The sequence below is a fragment of the Callithrix jacchus genome, chromosome 5, assembly GCF_049354715.1.
Source record: "Callithrix jacchus isolate 240 chromosome 5, calJac240_pri, whole genome shotgun sequence".
NCBI lineage: Eukaryota > Metazoa > Chordata > Mammalia > Primates > Cebidae > Callithrix > Callithrix jacchus.
Genome location: NC_133506.1, coordinates 9,484,925 through 9,501,791, shown reverse-complemented (window position 1 = coordinate 9,501,791; position 16,867 = coordinate 9,484,925). Strand labels below are relative to the sequence as shown.

The window sequence follows — 16,867 nt, the reverse complement described above, 5'->3', positions numbered from 1 at the left end:
ATGGCTGAATCAGAACTCAGGCAGTTTCTCCCTGTAGACAGGCCCTAAACGTGTCTCCAAATTGCTAATTATTACCCCGCACCTACTATCACTGTCACCAGGAAGCACATATCACACATACTTGCATTTGTAAATATTAACTTGCTCCCTAACACCCATCAAACATTTTGAGGGCACAGTAAGGAGGGTGTCACTTGAAGTCAAGTCATCAATACCAGCAGCCTGGATGTCCCCACAGGGCTGAGGGGGTGCAGTCAGTTCCCATTTATCCAGGGCTTCTCTGGAGCTGGACACTGGCTGCCCCTCCATGCCCCTCAGCTCTTTAATCCTCACTCCATCTCTCCTGTGAGTCCCTTTTAGGAAGAGCCCCAGGGCCAAAAGTGGACACAAACCCCACCCTGGTAAGATGAGGGAGGATGGATATAAGCACAGAGCCTGGCATGCAGTAGGTGCTTAATAAATGGCCCCTGTGACCGTTATGAGGTGGTTTGGTCATTACTGCTTCTGAATCTACGCATTTATCCTTTAGGCAGCAGAACAAAGCAGAGTGGAAACACCAAGAAAAGGCTCAACCCCGCTCCCTGCAGCTCACGGCAAACCCAAATGATAAGAGGAGCAGAAACCACCAAATGAGGATTCTCTCCCCCTTTTCTGAACAATCCCCTCAGGAAACAAGTTTGGCGAATTGGCTTTCAAAACACAAGCAAGATCACAGGCACCTCCCTCCAGAGGAGCTATTTACAGAAGCTGGAAGCATTTTAAAGGAGGGAGCAGTTTCCTCCGTGACATCTTGGTGTGTCAAGGCAGGGAGGGGCCTGGGGCCGAACTGCAAGGATTTGCTGGGATTCTGGTATCTAGACAGACGTTTTCAAGCTAGAAGGTTCCCCCGCACTGGGGCTGGATCTGAGCAGGGCTTTGTCTGGGGCCCTACCTTGGCCCCTGAGGCCTGTATCATGAGAGGGGGTCTGGCCAGGCCACTGGGGCCTCGGAAGAGCTATCCCGGGCTCATGTTGTTCAGAAGGATCCACACCCTGAAAATCTGTTCTCCCATCTGGCACCACAGACGACCACCTTTTCCGACTTGTCCTCTGTGACCTCCGGGTATCTATCCCAGGGGTTCTCAGTCCTGGCTCTGTATTAGAATCTTCTGGATTAACTAAAAACTTCAGATGCCTACACCCATGTCACACCAATTAAAGAGGCATTTCTATGGTGGAGCCTGGAATTTATTTCAAAGTTTCCCAGATGATTCTAAAGAGCAGCCAAGACTGAAAGCGACCTGAGCACATCCTAAGCACCATTTATACTTGAGACCTGGAGGAGCACTGACCCATCTGAGGTTGCAGGTCTTCAGCGTCGCACAGCTCACCTCTGCTCAACACTGACTGCAGACCAGGCGCCGCCCTAAGTTTCACAGGATTTTTAACTCATTCGGTCCCTACTCCTGGTCTGTGAGGCTCTTGTTATCGCTGACAAGTGGGGACACCGAGGCCCATGGTGGTGCAGTGCCTTGTCCCGAGTCACAGATCCAGGAGGTGGCGGGGCTGGGATGTGGCCGCAGGAAGCTGGGCTCTGGCCATGCTCTCCTAACCACAGTTCTGCAGGAGCTCGGGGTAACCCGAACACCGCCACCATCCGAGGCTCTGTGTACATCCTCTCCAATCCTCACCGAACCCCTGAGGGTTGAAATTACCATCATCATTTCACAGACAGGGAAACTGAGGACTCAAGGGAAGCCAGGATTTGCCCAGGATCACATGATCTTGGGAAAAACCCATTGCTTACTAAGGTCTGTTGTCTCCCCAGGCTCACTGCATCCTCATAACATCCTGGAAAGGTTGGGACAATTCTCGACATACTACACATGGGGAAACTGAGGCTCAAGGGGAATTGGGTTGCCCAAGGTCACATATCTTAAAATAACACCTTGATAGCCAGGTGTGGTGGGTCACACCTGTAATCCTAGCACTTTGGGAGGCTGAGGTGGGTGGATCACCTGAGATCAACAAAATGAAACTCTGTCTCTACTAAAAGGACAAAAAAAAAAATTAGCTGGGCGTGGCGGCAGATGCCTGTAATCCCAGATACTCGGGAGGCTGAAGCAGGAGAATCGCTTGAACCCAGGAGGTGAGACTGCAGTGAGCTGAGACCATGCCATTGCACTCCAGCCTAGGCAACAAGAGTGAAACTCCATCTCAAAAAATAAACAAATAAATAAAATAACACCTTGATTTGTGGTTGTCTACTTTGCACTGGGTGATTTATACACAGGAACTCAAATCCTTTCCACTCTGCCAAAGGCATCCCTGATAATCCCCCATTTTACAGAGGAGGAAACTGAGGCTGAGAGAAACCAAGGCACTGTTTCCTTATCCCCCATGTGTCCAATGGGCATTTCCAGTGTTCCCCAAGCTTTCATACCTATCAGTTGAGCAAGTACCTAAACTTCATGAACCCTGACACTGACCATCTTCCCTTTTCCCCTTTGAGATTCTTGACTTCATGCAATTCTAGGGAGAAGCCTCCCTCCAGGGTGCCCAGATCTGGTTACCCTATTGCCATAAACTGAAGTTGGTGGGCTCCTGAAAGCCCGAGGGGAGAATAGAAACTCTTACTCCTATGGGCCCAAAGCACCCACCCAGGAAACGCCTCATCTCCGCATCCTTAGTCCTCAGCACCATGAGTAGGTGGGCATGTGGTCTGCTGGGCTGCAGGAGGCCCGACTCTGCTCCATGGATGCTGCTCAGTGATGTGCTGAGACCTGTCCTTTAGGAACAGGTTCCTGTATCATGAGACACCTGCAGGACCTTTCTGATGGGGGCTGGCCCCTCCTACTTCCATAGGATTTTTTGCTTTGTTTTCCCTTTTTTTTGAAACTGAGTCTTGCTTTGTTACCCAAGCTGGGGTGCAGTGGCACGATCTCGGCTCACTGCAATCTCCGCCTTCTGGGTTCGAGCAATTCTCCTGCCTCAGCCTATGCTCATTGCTATAGAACTGCAAGAGTGGAATGAGAAGGGTGGAACATTTCTCCACTTTGATAAGCACAGCTGGGTGTTACAGATACAGGGGCTGTGGTTCAAGGCTCCACAACCTGCTCACCACTTAGGTCTCCTCTCTGGGCCTCAGAGTCCTTATCTGTAAAAGGGGCAAACACATGGCTCTTCCTTCTAGTACTTGTTATAAAGGGAGAAAGTGCCAGACTCAGGATCTGGCCCAGCTGCTGCTCCCTGGCCCCCTCCTGCCTCCCTCCTTTCTCATCCAGGACATCATTTAGGCTGACAGCATGGCAAAGAGGAGTGAGCACTGTACTAGGAGTCAGCAGAACTGGGTCACACCTGAGCCATTTACTTGCTGCGATTGTCTAGGCATGGGATGCCTCATCTGGAAACCTCAATGTCTTTTCCTGTAATATCTGCACGATCAGAATAAAGCCACCCTCCCTGCCTATGTCCAGCGGTTGTGGGGGGACTTGTTATTATGTCTAGGATGGAAATAAGGCCATATCCACACAAATGAAAACACACACACCCTCTGATCTAGCAATGGCACCTCCAGTGGGCATCTCCCACCTGAGGAGGGTGACACATGCTAAAGGTCATCCACTGCAGGACTGTTTTAATAGCTCAAAGTTGGGGACAACTTATATAGCCATCAATAGAAGACTATAAAATAAGTCTCATATTTCTATAAGCTGGAGTATTCGGTAACTATTACACAACAGAACAGGTCTCTATGTCCTGATATGAAATCTCCATTTCAAATAACATGGTTTACATTTGGGTGAGGTTTTCCAGTTACCAATGGGGTCTGAATGTGAGTATTCTGAACCTTTGGGAAACTGATGAAAAGGAGAAGTGCTGGCTCCCTGCTTACTGGCTCTGTTCAAGGAGCTTTCATTGAGCACCTGTGATGCTCCAGGCTTTTCTATGGAAACAATGCTTAACACTTGGGCAGGAAGGAGCCTCCCTGGAATCAGATGTGGGCTCTGGTCCAGATCCTGTCACTAACTGGCCCTGTGACTACGGGCAAGGCCCCTGTCATCTCCTGACTTCAAGTGGCCACCTGTAACTGGGGGTTGGGCTGGATGGTCTGAGGGTCCTTCCTGTACTAATGTCCCAGGACCAGGAGCTAGAACAAGAATCCTGGGGCCCTGTCAACAAACACAAATGAGCATCTTTGCTGCCTTAACTGAGGAACCCGAAGTCACCCAGAAGGAATACCTCTTTCCTGGAATGGGGGACATTCTTTGATGACCCCGCTTTGTTCAGAGCTTTTGGTGATTGCATAAATCAGTCCCTAAATTGCACGAGGTTTTTTCTAAAAGACCCACAGAAAATGCCGGGACCTCTGGCTTCCCCTCTCACCAGGGCCATCAGACTAAACAGTAAATCTGTGCCTTTTAGGAATCTTCTCAGTCGATGTTTGGTGATGGAATAAAGAAAAGCACACCCTCCCTCCTCGCTGCCCTGGGTGGATTTCTTATTGGAAAAGATGAGAACACAAGCTTGGTGGAGCCTGGCACATAGTAGGTTTTAGTGGGTGCCTGTCACTTAGAGGAGACTTGACCACCCCGAGAGGGAAGCACTCTCTGGAGGCGGCAGGTGAGGTCTGGCCCTGTGCCTGGACAAGTCACTCTATCTGTTGGTTCCCTCATCTGTGGAACCAAAGGGCTGGGGCAGATGAGAAGTGGCAAGGGCTGCAGACCCAGGCAGCTGAAGGAAGGATGCTGACTTTCCCAGTCTTTGCCAGCTGTGGAGCCTTGAGCAAATAGCAGGGCATCTCCAGGCCTCAACTTCCGTTATATGTAAAAGTGGGAGACATCAATTCATGAAAAGGAGCACCCACCACCACACCTAGTCATGGCTCAAAGAACGGAGGGTGTTATTATTGGCTTATTGTCACAAACCAGGGGATGAAGGAGGCCCACGCTGTACTCACCCCGCACAGACAGCTCAGTGCCTGGTCCAGACTTCAACTCCACGTCAATAGGGCTCGCTTTCCGGAACTTCACACAGTAGTAGGTGCCGGCATCTGCTGGGGTGATGTTACTGATGCGGATGGAATGGTCCATGTTGTTTCTCTTTGTCTGGTCTGCGACAGCTGTTACCCGGGGGAATTGGCCTTCTTTTTGATTATAGATTAATTCCCGGCCTGGTCCGGCTCCTCTGAACCACTGGATGGGCCCCACGGGGACCAGGGAGGTCACAGTGCAGTGCAGAGTGGCCGTCTCTCCAGCTGCGACCGACACGGACTTCTCAGGCTGCACCACCTGCAGCTCCTCCTCACCTGCCACTCCTGAAAGGAGCACAAAGCAGTGATTTTTTTCAGGCTTACATGATTCTCTGCTTCCTCAAGTGTTTATCAATGACTTTCATTAACTGGGTGCACACCAGGAGCAGGCCTTAAACTCAGCACACTGTGTATATTATCTCACTTAATCCTCACAAGAAACCTGCAACATGAACCTGTATTCTAAGTGGGGACACTGAGGCACAGAAAGCTAAGTGACATGACAGAGAGTGGCTTCGAATGCCTGGACCCTCTCTGGAAGAGTCACATCTCAGCTAGACTCTATAATTCCAATCTGAATTAACCAGAAGAGGGCCTGGTGTTTAGACAGAGGGAACAGCCTGGGCAAGGACTCAGAGGTAGGAGCCTGGCATGTGTGGTGCTCTACAAGGCGTTAGGTTCTGTTTCTGGCCTGGCCCAGGATGCAGGCCCCGAGAAGGGAGGCTGTCCTCAGCGGTCTTGGGCAGTAGGAGAACGTGGTTGGAGTTCTGGATCACTGGTCTACAGATGTGTCCTTGGGCCACCGCTCAGGTGACCAATAAGATCCAGTGTAGACTCATGCCAGTGTGTGTGAGTCTCGGCCTGGAGCCCGGGGCTGAGCCCGGCTTGCACAGTGCCACACAAATGCAAGAGCTGCCCTCAGTTTGCCCTTCCTGCTCTCAGCCTTGGTTTCTTTATCTGTAAAATAGTTACTATGACCCCACCTCAATGGATCTCTGGGAGGACAAAACAAGCCAAGGCTGGGGACAGTGTCAGAATTCAGCATGCGGTCTTCAGTCATCGGTCCTGGTTTGGAACCTGGCTCACCCCTTGTTTGTATGGGACCCTAGTTTATCAATCGGCTTTGAGTCTCAGTTTTCTTATCTATGAGATGGGTAGAACACCCCCAGGCCTCTGCTTTGTTTCAAAAGAAAATGAGATCACACATAGAAGTCAGTTAGCCCTGAGCTGGGCACCGGGGAAGCTGTTGTTACTACACACTGAACAAACAAGGAGACGGCTGTTGTTCAGACTTCACTCTCACCAACACTTGCTGATGCCCTGTGATCCAGGCCTCAATGTGATGGGGACACACTGGAGTTGGACCCAGTCCAGGCCTCAAGGGCTCCCAAATGGGTAGCTGGAAGGAGTTGTCGAGGTCGGCTGCAGGGGCCTGAGTTCCAATCAGAGACACTGGGGCACACAAGACAGGGACCCTGGGTGGAGAGATTGGGGTGCAGAGGAGAGAGCCCAGACAGGAAGAGGAGGGCAGGATGAGGCTGTTGAGAGATGCGCTGAAGATGCTCAGGACCGAGTGAGAACAGTTCAGAGCAAGGCACGGCCAGGGCCTCGAATCTGAACAACGTTAAGATACAAGAAACAAAGACAGATTATGATCATAAAGACCTCAGAGAAACACATGCGTAAGAGACAGACAGACAGGCAGAGTGAGAGGGCGGGCTAGAACGGGGGAGAGGGAGAGAATGAGATAAACAGAGGAGTGGCAGTTGCCTGGTATGCAGGTGACAGGTGACCTAGGGCCCCAGTTGGAGGGTCCACTGACCCTTCCCATGACCTTGTCCTGCCCTGACCTGGGCCACCTTTGCCTTGTACATCACACAAGGTTGCAGAAGTTGTCCTGAGCAGCCCCTCTGGCTCTGGCTGGGCAGGAAAGAGACCCTGTGAATTTACCCACCAACCTATGGCCTGGCACCGCCCCTCTGGCAGGGGCAGGGCAGTCAGGGAAAGAGGCTCACAGACCCCTATCTTCCCTCACCGCAGCAAGCCCAGGGCTCTGTGTCCATTGTCCTGCCTTTCTCCCATTCCCAGCCTCGACTCTTGCAAGGGATCACCTTCGGGTCCCAGTTCTCAGGGCAGGTGAGTGGAGGCTCAGAGTGCCAAGTTGAGCATGGCAAGACCCTCATGGCACAAGAGAAAAAAAAAACAAAACCCACAGTGGACAGAGGTTCAGCCAGCATCAAACAGCCTGAGAGGAGTGGGGCTGGTGGCCAGATGTGTGGGAGGCCCAGGAGGCCCATACGGGTGGGGACATCAGAGGTAGCACCAGCAGCTGCCAGCACTGAGCTAGGAACTTTCCCAATAGGTCTGCGTTTCAGCCTCAAGACTGGACCAACTGGAAAGGCTGCCTCAAGGAAGCAGTTGCTGGGGCCAGCAGGCCTGGGTGACGGCATGGCTCCCCTCCTAGCCATTTCTGCACCCACCTTCCCTGGACTCCCATTCCATCATCCACAAAGTGGGGCCGGGCATCCACCCAGCACAGTCATGAGGACCCTGACACGGTGGTATGCCTGCTGCGTAGGTGCTGGTAAGTTTTCCTTCCTATTCCCGTTGTTATCACATAGCTACATTATCCATCTACTTGATTTTCTCTGAATTGTCCTATTACCAATAGTAGGATGTAGGATCCACAAGGGACTCTTTCCAACCTCCTGCCTAAAACAGTATCATCGATAAAAATATGCAGAATGAATGTGGTAACAAATGAATGAAGGAAGGATTTCGTTGGCTCCATGACCCTGGGCAGATCTCCTCTTCATCTGTTAAACAGCGTGGATACTCGCATATCCAGGAGAGGGTGCAGGCCCGGAGCCCGGGACTGAGCCTGGCTTGCAGTTATTATTATCCTTATCAATAACACCACACGAGGCTGTGAGTCAGCAGTTGGTGAGGGAGCAGGAGGTGCAGGAGAGGCTGTGGAGTCAGGCGTGCAGCATGTTGGAGCAGGGCTATTCTTGTGGTGCAGCCGGAGGCCTGTAATCACACCCCAAGCAGGCGACAATAAAATCTGGAGTTGTATAGGGCTGGCTCCCCCATTTTTTTTTTTAGCTCCTCTCAAGCTCTCTCCACCAACTGCATCCAGATTTAGGCGGCTTAATTAATTAGCTAGTGTTTATAAAGCGTTTGAAGAATTTTAAAAGTGCGACGTAAGTGCCAAATATTATTTTAATCTGTGTATGTGTGTGTTTTTTCCAGTAGAGTTTTTTTTTTTTTTTCTTTTTCCCCTTGCTTGCTTTCTTTTTCTCTGCAGGTTCTGTTCTAGGAAGCAGGCTTGTTAAAAATCACTCCTGGTTCTGGGTCTGGGGTCACTCACTGGCCAAATTGTTTCCTGCTCTCTCTTGCCCTCCTGGCAGAGGATGTGGCCGTCCAGGGGCCTGAACTGTCTCAGGGAGAGGAGGGCAGCTGGGCAGGCATTCTCACGCACTGCTGGTGGGAGTGGAAACTGGAACAACCTCTCAGGAAAGCAGTTTGGCAGGATGAATCAAAGGTGTGAAATCTGTTCAGCAGCCTTTGCTGGGCTGCTCCACGAGGACGTAACCCCAGATATGGAGTAGGTTTCCTGTGTAACGATCTTAAAGGTATTGGCAAAAACCCAGACGCCCAATGATAGGGGATGGTTAAGTGAATTATGGCCTATCCCCTATGTGAAATTATAGGCAGCCGTAACAAGCCATTACCATGAAAACAGCAGCCATATAGAAATTTTCATGGCATAATTTTAAATAATATTGTGTTTATGCAAATAAAACCTGTTCATTGCAAGGCATTTAGAGAAAATAAAGAAGTATAAAAACAAAGTAATGATCTCACAGAATACCATCAAAGATAACTGCAATCAACATTTTGATGTAGTGAAAATATGAGTGAAGAAAAACAATCTAACATCATACCTTTAGGTAACTAAGAATACATGCAGACGTTTTGCTTCATTCACTTAAGTGTTTGTGTAAAAATAAAAAATGGAAAATATTCTAATATCCAAGGAAAGGAGATTGGCTGATCCCATTACAGTGAATCCACTTTTGCAGCTATAGGCTAAGTCTATAGCCATGAAAATGATGGTACAGAATTACAATGGAGGCCAGGCACAGTGGCTCACCCCTGTAATCCCAGCACTTTGGGAGGTCAAGGCAAGCAGATCACAAAGTCAAGAGATTGAGACCATCCTGGCCAACATGGTGAAACCCTATTTTTACTAAAAACACAAACATTAGCTGGGTGTGGTGGCACATGCCTCTATTCCCAGCTACTCAGGAGGATGAGGCAGAAGAATCGCTTGAATCCGGGAGGCAGAGGTTGCAGTGAGCTGAGATCACACCACTGCACTCCAGCCTGGTGGCAGAGCGAGACTCTGTCTCAAAAAAAAAAAAAAGAATTGCAATGGAAATGTATTACAAGATCAGAGTCTTACCAAGTGGTAGATTCTGTGTGATCCCAAACTCTCAGTTTTGGAAAAAAAAATGATATTAAGGATTAGCCATAATGGATTTTGAGTGGTAGATTTACATGAGATTTTGCTCGTTTATGTTTTCTGTTTGTGTTACTTTTGTAAGAAAAAAAAGATGAAGAAAAAACTCTATTCTCAGTATGATCATAACTTTGTAAAATAAAACTATATATAAACAACTGGAGGGTGCTATACAAAGCTATAAAATGTAACTCTCTTTGGATCATGAATCTAGACCTCATGAGGTTTTCCTCTTTTCTTCTCCTTCTACTCTGGGCAATTTTCAGATTCTCTAAACTGGATGAACATGAAAGAATATTTATAGTATCTTATTTTGTTTTTTAAAAAAACCTCTACATGTAATTATGCATGTTACTGTATGTGTATTGTTTGAATGAACCTCCAGGGATTGAGTCTGGTTCACTGCTGATTTCCCAGCCCCTGCTACCGTGGTTGGCAAGTGTAGATGCTCAGTAAATATTTACTGATCGGCCAATCACATGTCTAGAGAAGAAAGTTTGCAAGGACGGTAAGTTGAACACGGCGCTGTTGTGGTGTGCTACATCTGGGAAACAGGACTGGGGTGGGAGGGGGCGGCCATGTTTTCTTATTACTTTATAATAAATAATATATTGTATTTTTTGCAGCGAACTTTTATTGCTTTTAGAAAAAAAGTAACAAAAAAACACATGAAGACGTTTCCTAAGGGAAGAAGTCAGCACAGTGGGTGGTAACCACGTGTTTGTTGTAAGAGGAACTCAGCACAAGGTGGTGAGTGCTGCATTCTGGATCCTTCCCTGTGCCAGGCCCTGAGCTAAGGGCTGTGAAATGGCTGTGTCCCTGGTCTCTTGGAGCTTCCACCCAGAGACAAAGATAGACTTCAAAGAAATCACTCCAGTGATTACATTTGGAAAGTACCTAACCCCCTTGGGCAAGAGGCTCCTGCTGGCATCTTAGAATCCATCACCTGGCCCCTTCCTGTGACCTGCTTCTCCAGCCACATCTCCTTTCTCTTCTTTGAATTGGCCAAGGAAGCTGCGACCACCTGCCTTGAATACCACTGAGAGAGGCAGTAAGATGAGGGCTGAGAACCAACCACTGGGGCTTAGAAGATATATTTGATTGCTTAAAAAACAGTGTTTGTGGGCGGGGCGTGGTGGCTCACGCCTGTAATCCCAGTACTTTGGGAGGCTGAGGCGGGTGGATCACAAGGTCAGGAGATCGAGACCATCCTGGTCAACATGGTGAAACCCCATCTCTACTAAAAATACAAAAAATTAGCTGGGCATGGTGGCGTGTGCCTGTAATCCCAGCTACTCAGGAGGCTGAGGCAGGAGAATTGCCTGAACCCAGGAGGTGGAGGTTGCGGTGAGCCGAGATCGTGCCATTGCACTCCAGCCTGGGTAACAAGAGCGAAACTCCATCTCAAAAAAAGAAAAAAAAAAAACAAACAAACAATGTTCGTGTGTGGCTTGAGATTAAAAGGTGAAAATAATTTTCATAAAGAGTGAAAAAAATAACCATGGATGCTTTCTCTTTTTTTTTTTTTTTCTGAGATGAAGTTTCACTCTTGTTGCCCAGGCTGGAGTGCAATGGCGCGATCTTGGCTCACTCCAACTTTTGCTTCCTAAGTTCAAACGATTCTCCTGCCTCAGTCTCCCAAGTAGATGGGATTATAGGTACCTGCCACCATGTCTGGCTAATTTTTGTATTTTTAGTAGAGACAGGGTTTCACCATGTCAGCCAGGCTGGTCTCAAACTCCCAACCTCAGGTGATCTGCCCGCCTCAGCCAGCCAAAGTGCTGGATTACTGGAGTGAACCTCCATGCCCAGCCTGCACGGATGCTTTTCCTAACGGAAAAAAATCAACTTAGAACCGAAGCTTGAGGTGGGGGTGGGGAGGGCTGCCTTGCCCCTGGGTGTGAATCCTCCAGAAGCCTGCTTCATGGGGCTGGAGAATGCAGCTAACAAGCACATTTCCCAAGAGCCAGCCTTGCCCAGGCAGTTGCTCACTGTCATTGCATGGAAACTTGCCCATCTCCTGGAAGCAGTGGGCCACCACAGCAGAAGCCACAGGGACAGGTTGGAGGCCGCCTGTTTGGATTCCTTGTAGATTCTTTGTTTCTACTCAAGGAGCCCCAGGGCTGGGAGGCTATGGCCAGAGCTCTGGCAGTGTACAGCGCTCAACATTCTAAAGTGGCTGCAGTGATTCCCAGCTTGCTTCTTCCCTCACCGTTATTGTTACTCACCATCCTCCGAAGGCTGCAATTTCCACCCTACGCATATAGCAGCTCCTTATCAGGGGCTGCCTCTATCTTCTGGGTGTGATTTAATGCTGTGTGCAAGAGTATGCAGTGCAGGTGTGTGCATGAACATGAGTGTGCATTAAAGAGGGTGCTCACAGGGTGCAGTACTGGACCTTGCAATAAACACGTGAACACGAACGTGCATTAAAGCCGATGCATACAGGATGTAGTACCGGGCTGTGCAATAGAACATGTGAACATGAGTGTGCTGGGTGTGCCCAACAGTATGCATGTGAGTGTACAGAGCATGAGCACCTGCACACACATGTATACACAGGTGGGCATGAGGAGTGTGAAAGACGGTGCCTGTGTGCCGGAATATGTGCCTGCAGCACAGGAGTGTGTCTGAATGGGGGGCTAGGGATCATGGGCGTGGGCATGTGAGTTGTGTGCAGGAGAGTGTGAATCACGGTGGCCGGGGCATGTGTGGGAGGGTGTGAGTGTGTGGGAAGGTGGCTGCAGGAGTAGCATGCACGTGAGTGTGGCGCGGATGTGTGTGGAGGGTGTGTGCCGGGTGGCACGTGTGTGACAGAGTGGCGTATGCGTAAATGTGACTGTGAGGGTGTGTGCACTGACAAGTAGGGAGGCACGCACACGCCACTATCTGTGTGCACCCCATGTGTCTGTGAGCCCGTGTTTGGGACTGTGTCCAGCTGGGAATGTGCCTGGCATAGATGAGCTTACTGTGTTGTTTCCACAAGCACAAGGGTGATGGCAGATGTGGAGAGACACACTTTCCTCAAATCTACCATGGGCTCCTGGTGGTCAACACCCTAAGTGGCATCTGTCTAGGGTCCTGCCCTTGATAGGAGGTACTAATCTTTCTAGAGCACCTACTTACTAAGTGCTGGCCACAGGGCACAGCAGTGGACAGGCCAGCCCAGAACCATCTGCTGGTGCTATGCTCCCATGCAGGGAGGCAAAAGGCAGCTGGGGCTGCATTCATGGCTGGGGCTGTGCCAGTGGGGGGCTGCATGGGGGCCGCAGTTCCCAAGAAGAGAGCTTGGGGCTCCAATAGCCATGATTACACAGCGATTTCCTCTGGAGTCAGAATGATTCATTCATGCCCTCTCAGACCTCACTCGTGCTGCCAGGCCCTGGCCTAGTTACCACAGAAAACAGCTGAGTAAGACAGGCCCCTGCCCTTGAGAATATCTTAGCATGTGGGGCCGTCCTGGACATGAGCAATGACCACGCACGTGGTGGTCGATGTTGCAAAAGGTGGCTTGGGAATGGGGTCCTGCAAGAGGGTGTGACCCAGGAAGACTTCCTGGAGCTGGTGGCCCCTGAACTAGGTCTTAAAGGCTGACAGAGGCTGGGGTGAAGGAAGGTGCAGAGGTGTCAGGGTGGAGTCCTTGGAACATGCTCACTGGCTGTAAGGAAGCTGACATGGGGCCTGGGGCTGTGCTAACACAGTGCCCTGAAGGATGGTTTTGGTTGCACATCTGAAGAGTAGGCCAGCACTGGGAGCATTCTGCTGGCACCACTGGATATACCCACTGGGCAAGGACAAACCAGGTGCTGCGGTGGAAACTACTACCTGCACTGAAGCCACCAAAAGTGGGGATGCATGTGGCCTGGTAAATAAGCTGAGGGCTGGCCCAGGGACTCAGGGTCCCCACTCTTTCACTCTCACTCTGGGTAGCTCTGAGAACTCGGTGCTGTGCCACCTCTTTGCAAAAAAAGGGGCAGACCCTGGTGGCTCTTTCCATGCAGGAGGTAAACTTCTAAAGTCAAAAGACAGACTGAAGCTTGGGCTCTGGGGCCAGATGACCTGTTTGTCTTGTCTCTAGCAGGGTGACTCGGCAAAGTCGTTTTCCTCTAAGCCTGTTTCCTCACCTACAAGCAGGAAATGCAGCCCTCTCCCTCCCCAGCTCAAATGCTCTGTGGTTAGAAGGGCTGGACTAAGAATGAGACATTTCCTTGATTCCTTTTCATCCATGTCCCACAACCCATCTGTTAGTAGATCCTGCCGGCTCCACTTCCAAGATGTGGCCAGACCCTGACCTCTTCTTACCACCTCGACTGAAGCACCATGCTGACCTCCCTGCCTCCACCTCACCTACCAGTCACTTTCCCCCAGCAGCCAGAGGAGCCTCTAAAACCTAACTCAGGTGATATCCTTCCTTTTGCAAAACCCTCCTGCAGCCCCACTGCACTCAGAGTGAAACCCAGAACTTTTAGTGGCCCTGGGGCCCTGCAGCCCTTCTCTTCCCCAGTGGTGCCAGATTCTCCACCCAGCATGCAGCCTTCGCACTCGCCATTGCCTCTGCCAGGAATTCTCATCCCTAGACATCCACGCATCTGGCTCCCTCACCTTCTTCAGGCCTATCTGAGAGGCCTTCCTTGGCCGTTCTGTCTAAAATACTCAATGTCCCTGGCTCTGCGTAATTTTTCTATATATCATCCCCACTCAAAAAACTATGCATTTCCTTGTTAATGTTTTAAAAGTGCCCATCTCCCTATCCTAGACTCACTTCTAGTCCTTTGAGAGCAGGGACTGAGTTCTGTTCCCCAGGGTTGGGGCAGAGCCTGGCACTGGTTGAAGGTATGTTTTGGTTTGGATTCCAACTCTGCTACCCATAAGACTCCAGGAAATGTCTCAATCCCTCTATACCTCTGGGTCTTCATCGGTAGAATGGGTCTGATGACGGTGGTGGTGATGATGATGATGATACTAGGGTTGTCCTGAGGATGACATGGGCTAGCATGCCTGGCCCAGTGTAAGTACTCAATGCAGAGCAGCTGTCACCATACGGATGGGTGTCTAAAGATGAAGGGGACGACAGATGACCATGTCCTTAAGCCTGAGAGGCTCAGGATCCTCTCTGAAGCTGAACTAGCTCTGCCTCAATGCGTGCATGAGGCCCGTCTGGCGTGGACCTGTGAGCAGGCTGAGCATACTGCTGGCAAGGAGGCAGGGAGGACAGACAGCACTGGGAGCCCTAAGAAGCGATTGCTCGGTTCAGATAGAGCCTGGAGGTGAGGAAGTGATGCTTGTAGTGTGACCCTGTTTGTAAAGTGGTAGGAAAAGAACTGCAAATCTGTGTGCAGTATAAATACCCTTTAGACTTAACAGGCTTTGGGAGACCAGCAGAGGCTGGGAGAGCAGGCAGAGATACTGATGTCTATTAGGCTTGGTGCCTTGACAACCTAAGGATCTTCTTTCCTTCTCCCCATTTTGCAGAGGAAGAAACTGAGGCCTGGAGTAAGGGCGGCAGAGGCTGAGAGGTCAGGAGATCCTCCCAACCTCCAGGCCCCAACCACTGCCCTGAGACGGGCCCTAGTGCCACACAGCCACACTTTCACGGGGGCAATGTATGGGTTAGGCCAGATAACCAGAAGCCCTCAGTAAGCCCTTATGACATCCCAGCCCAGAGTGGCAGATGCTATTGTCACTGTCTCCTCCTAAGATGAGGAAGCAGAGCCTGGAGAGGCAGGTAAGTAAGTGGCAGAGGTGGGATTCCAACACTGGAGTCTAGAGACACCCCATGTGATCACTTCTCCTTGTGACAGGTCCTCTCCAGTTCAGGCTTCTGGATTCTCAGGTTGCCAAGGATGCACACACATTTTCCCAGCTGAGATAAAGGCCCCCTTAAAAGCGACACGCATTTATTAAACGACATTTGCCAAGGTTTCAGCACACTCGGCTGCCGGTAGCAGACAGTCTCCGGACTGACGGGATTTTTCCCCAAGCTGACACTATTCACTGATTCCTTTTATAGAGCATTTTGCAGCTTGCAAAAGCACTTTCCACAGCTCTTAATTCCTTAACTGTCAAGGGTCACCCATGTGGAAAGAAATAGTGTTAGCGGTTCCATTTTGCAGATGGGAAAATGGAGGCTCAACGCTAGGAAGACGCCTGCCCCAGAACACACAGCCAGTAAGTGGCACACACTGGACTCCCACTCAGGAATGTGCCCCAAAGCAGACGCCCCCTCCATGGCATCCCCTGCTGGAGAAGTCTGTGGAGTCATCAGGACAAAGGGCCAGGCAGACATGCAGGCTGGAGCATCAGGGCTGGAAGGGACCTGCAAGAGAGGAACCGAGCTTCCCTTTCACAGAAGGGGAAACTGAGGCTGAGGGGGCAGAGAAGTGGGTTTCGGGTCTCCTTGCTGGCAAAAGATGGAATGGGGACTCCACCTGCTTTTAAATTCCCAAACCATAAAATGATGACAATCACATAACAGCAGTACCGATAGCTAATATTAAGGCATCGACGTCACCCGAGTGAGACAGGGCTCAGGGAACCTCGGCAGGAGGCCAGTAAGTAAGACAGGGCTGTCACCACCCCCATTTCACAGAGGGCCAGATGTGAAGCTTGGGAGTCACAACCATTTGGCCAGGGTCACGAGGCTGCCGAGCGGTCTGACTCCACCTCCCTCTGTCCTAACCCCTACCACGCACTGGACTGTCTCATGCAGTGACCCTTTGGGGGAGGCTAACCTCAAGGTGGGCCCTCCAAACCAATCCCCAGCCAAGAGTACAGCACTAACTGCGTCATGTCTCATGGTCTGCAGCACCTGATCATTCATCATGGTGTCTAAAGTGGGGCAAGCAGTTTGTGTAGCCAGAATTTTAAGTACAAATTCTGGGGTTTCTTGGCCGCCTCCTCCTACCCTACCTGGCATTGATATCTTTGTGCTTCCTGATATTTTGGGGCTCTTTATGACAGCTTGCTGGGCAGGGAATTGTGGTATGATCCCGGCCCTGGCCACAGAGGTAGGACTGTGTGGTAGTTAGGGAATACGCTTTGTTTGTATCACCTCAAAACTCCACGCCTCCTCTTTAAAAAGGGGAGTTTAGTACCCACCTTGCTCTTTCATTCAATCACTATATATTAACCCACCTACTGTGTGCCAGGCCCTGTGCTGAGGTCCTGGGAGGCCCAATGGTGAGTAAGGGCCATAGCCCATCTCTCATGCAGCTTATATCCTAGTGGGGGATACAGGGCTGAAATAATGAAACAAATTAATATAGAAATAGCTAGGAGCACTAGGAAACAGGCAGATTTGGCCCAGTGACAGAGACTCACAAGCGAGAACTT

General features: G+C 50.2%; 1 protein-coding gene across 7 annotated transcripts in view; it reads right to left on the bottom strand.

Moving 5' to 3' along the window:
• LOC100400378 (tyrosine-protein phosphatase non-receptor type substrate 1) overlaps positions 1-16,867 on the bottom strand; it is a 44,488-nt gene that overhangs the window by 17,893 nt on the left and 9,728 nt on the right. For all 7 annotated transcript variants that reach the window (XM_008995633.5, XM_035298239.3, XM_078371191.1 and 4 more), the window contains exon 3: positions 4,939-5,295. In XM_008995633.5, the coding sequence (XP_008993881.2) occupies positions 4,939-5,295 (357 nt within the window). The remainder of the gene's footprint in view (positions 1-4,938; positions 5,296-16,867) is intronic.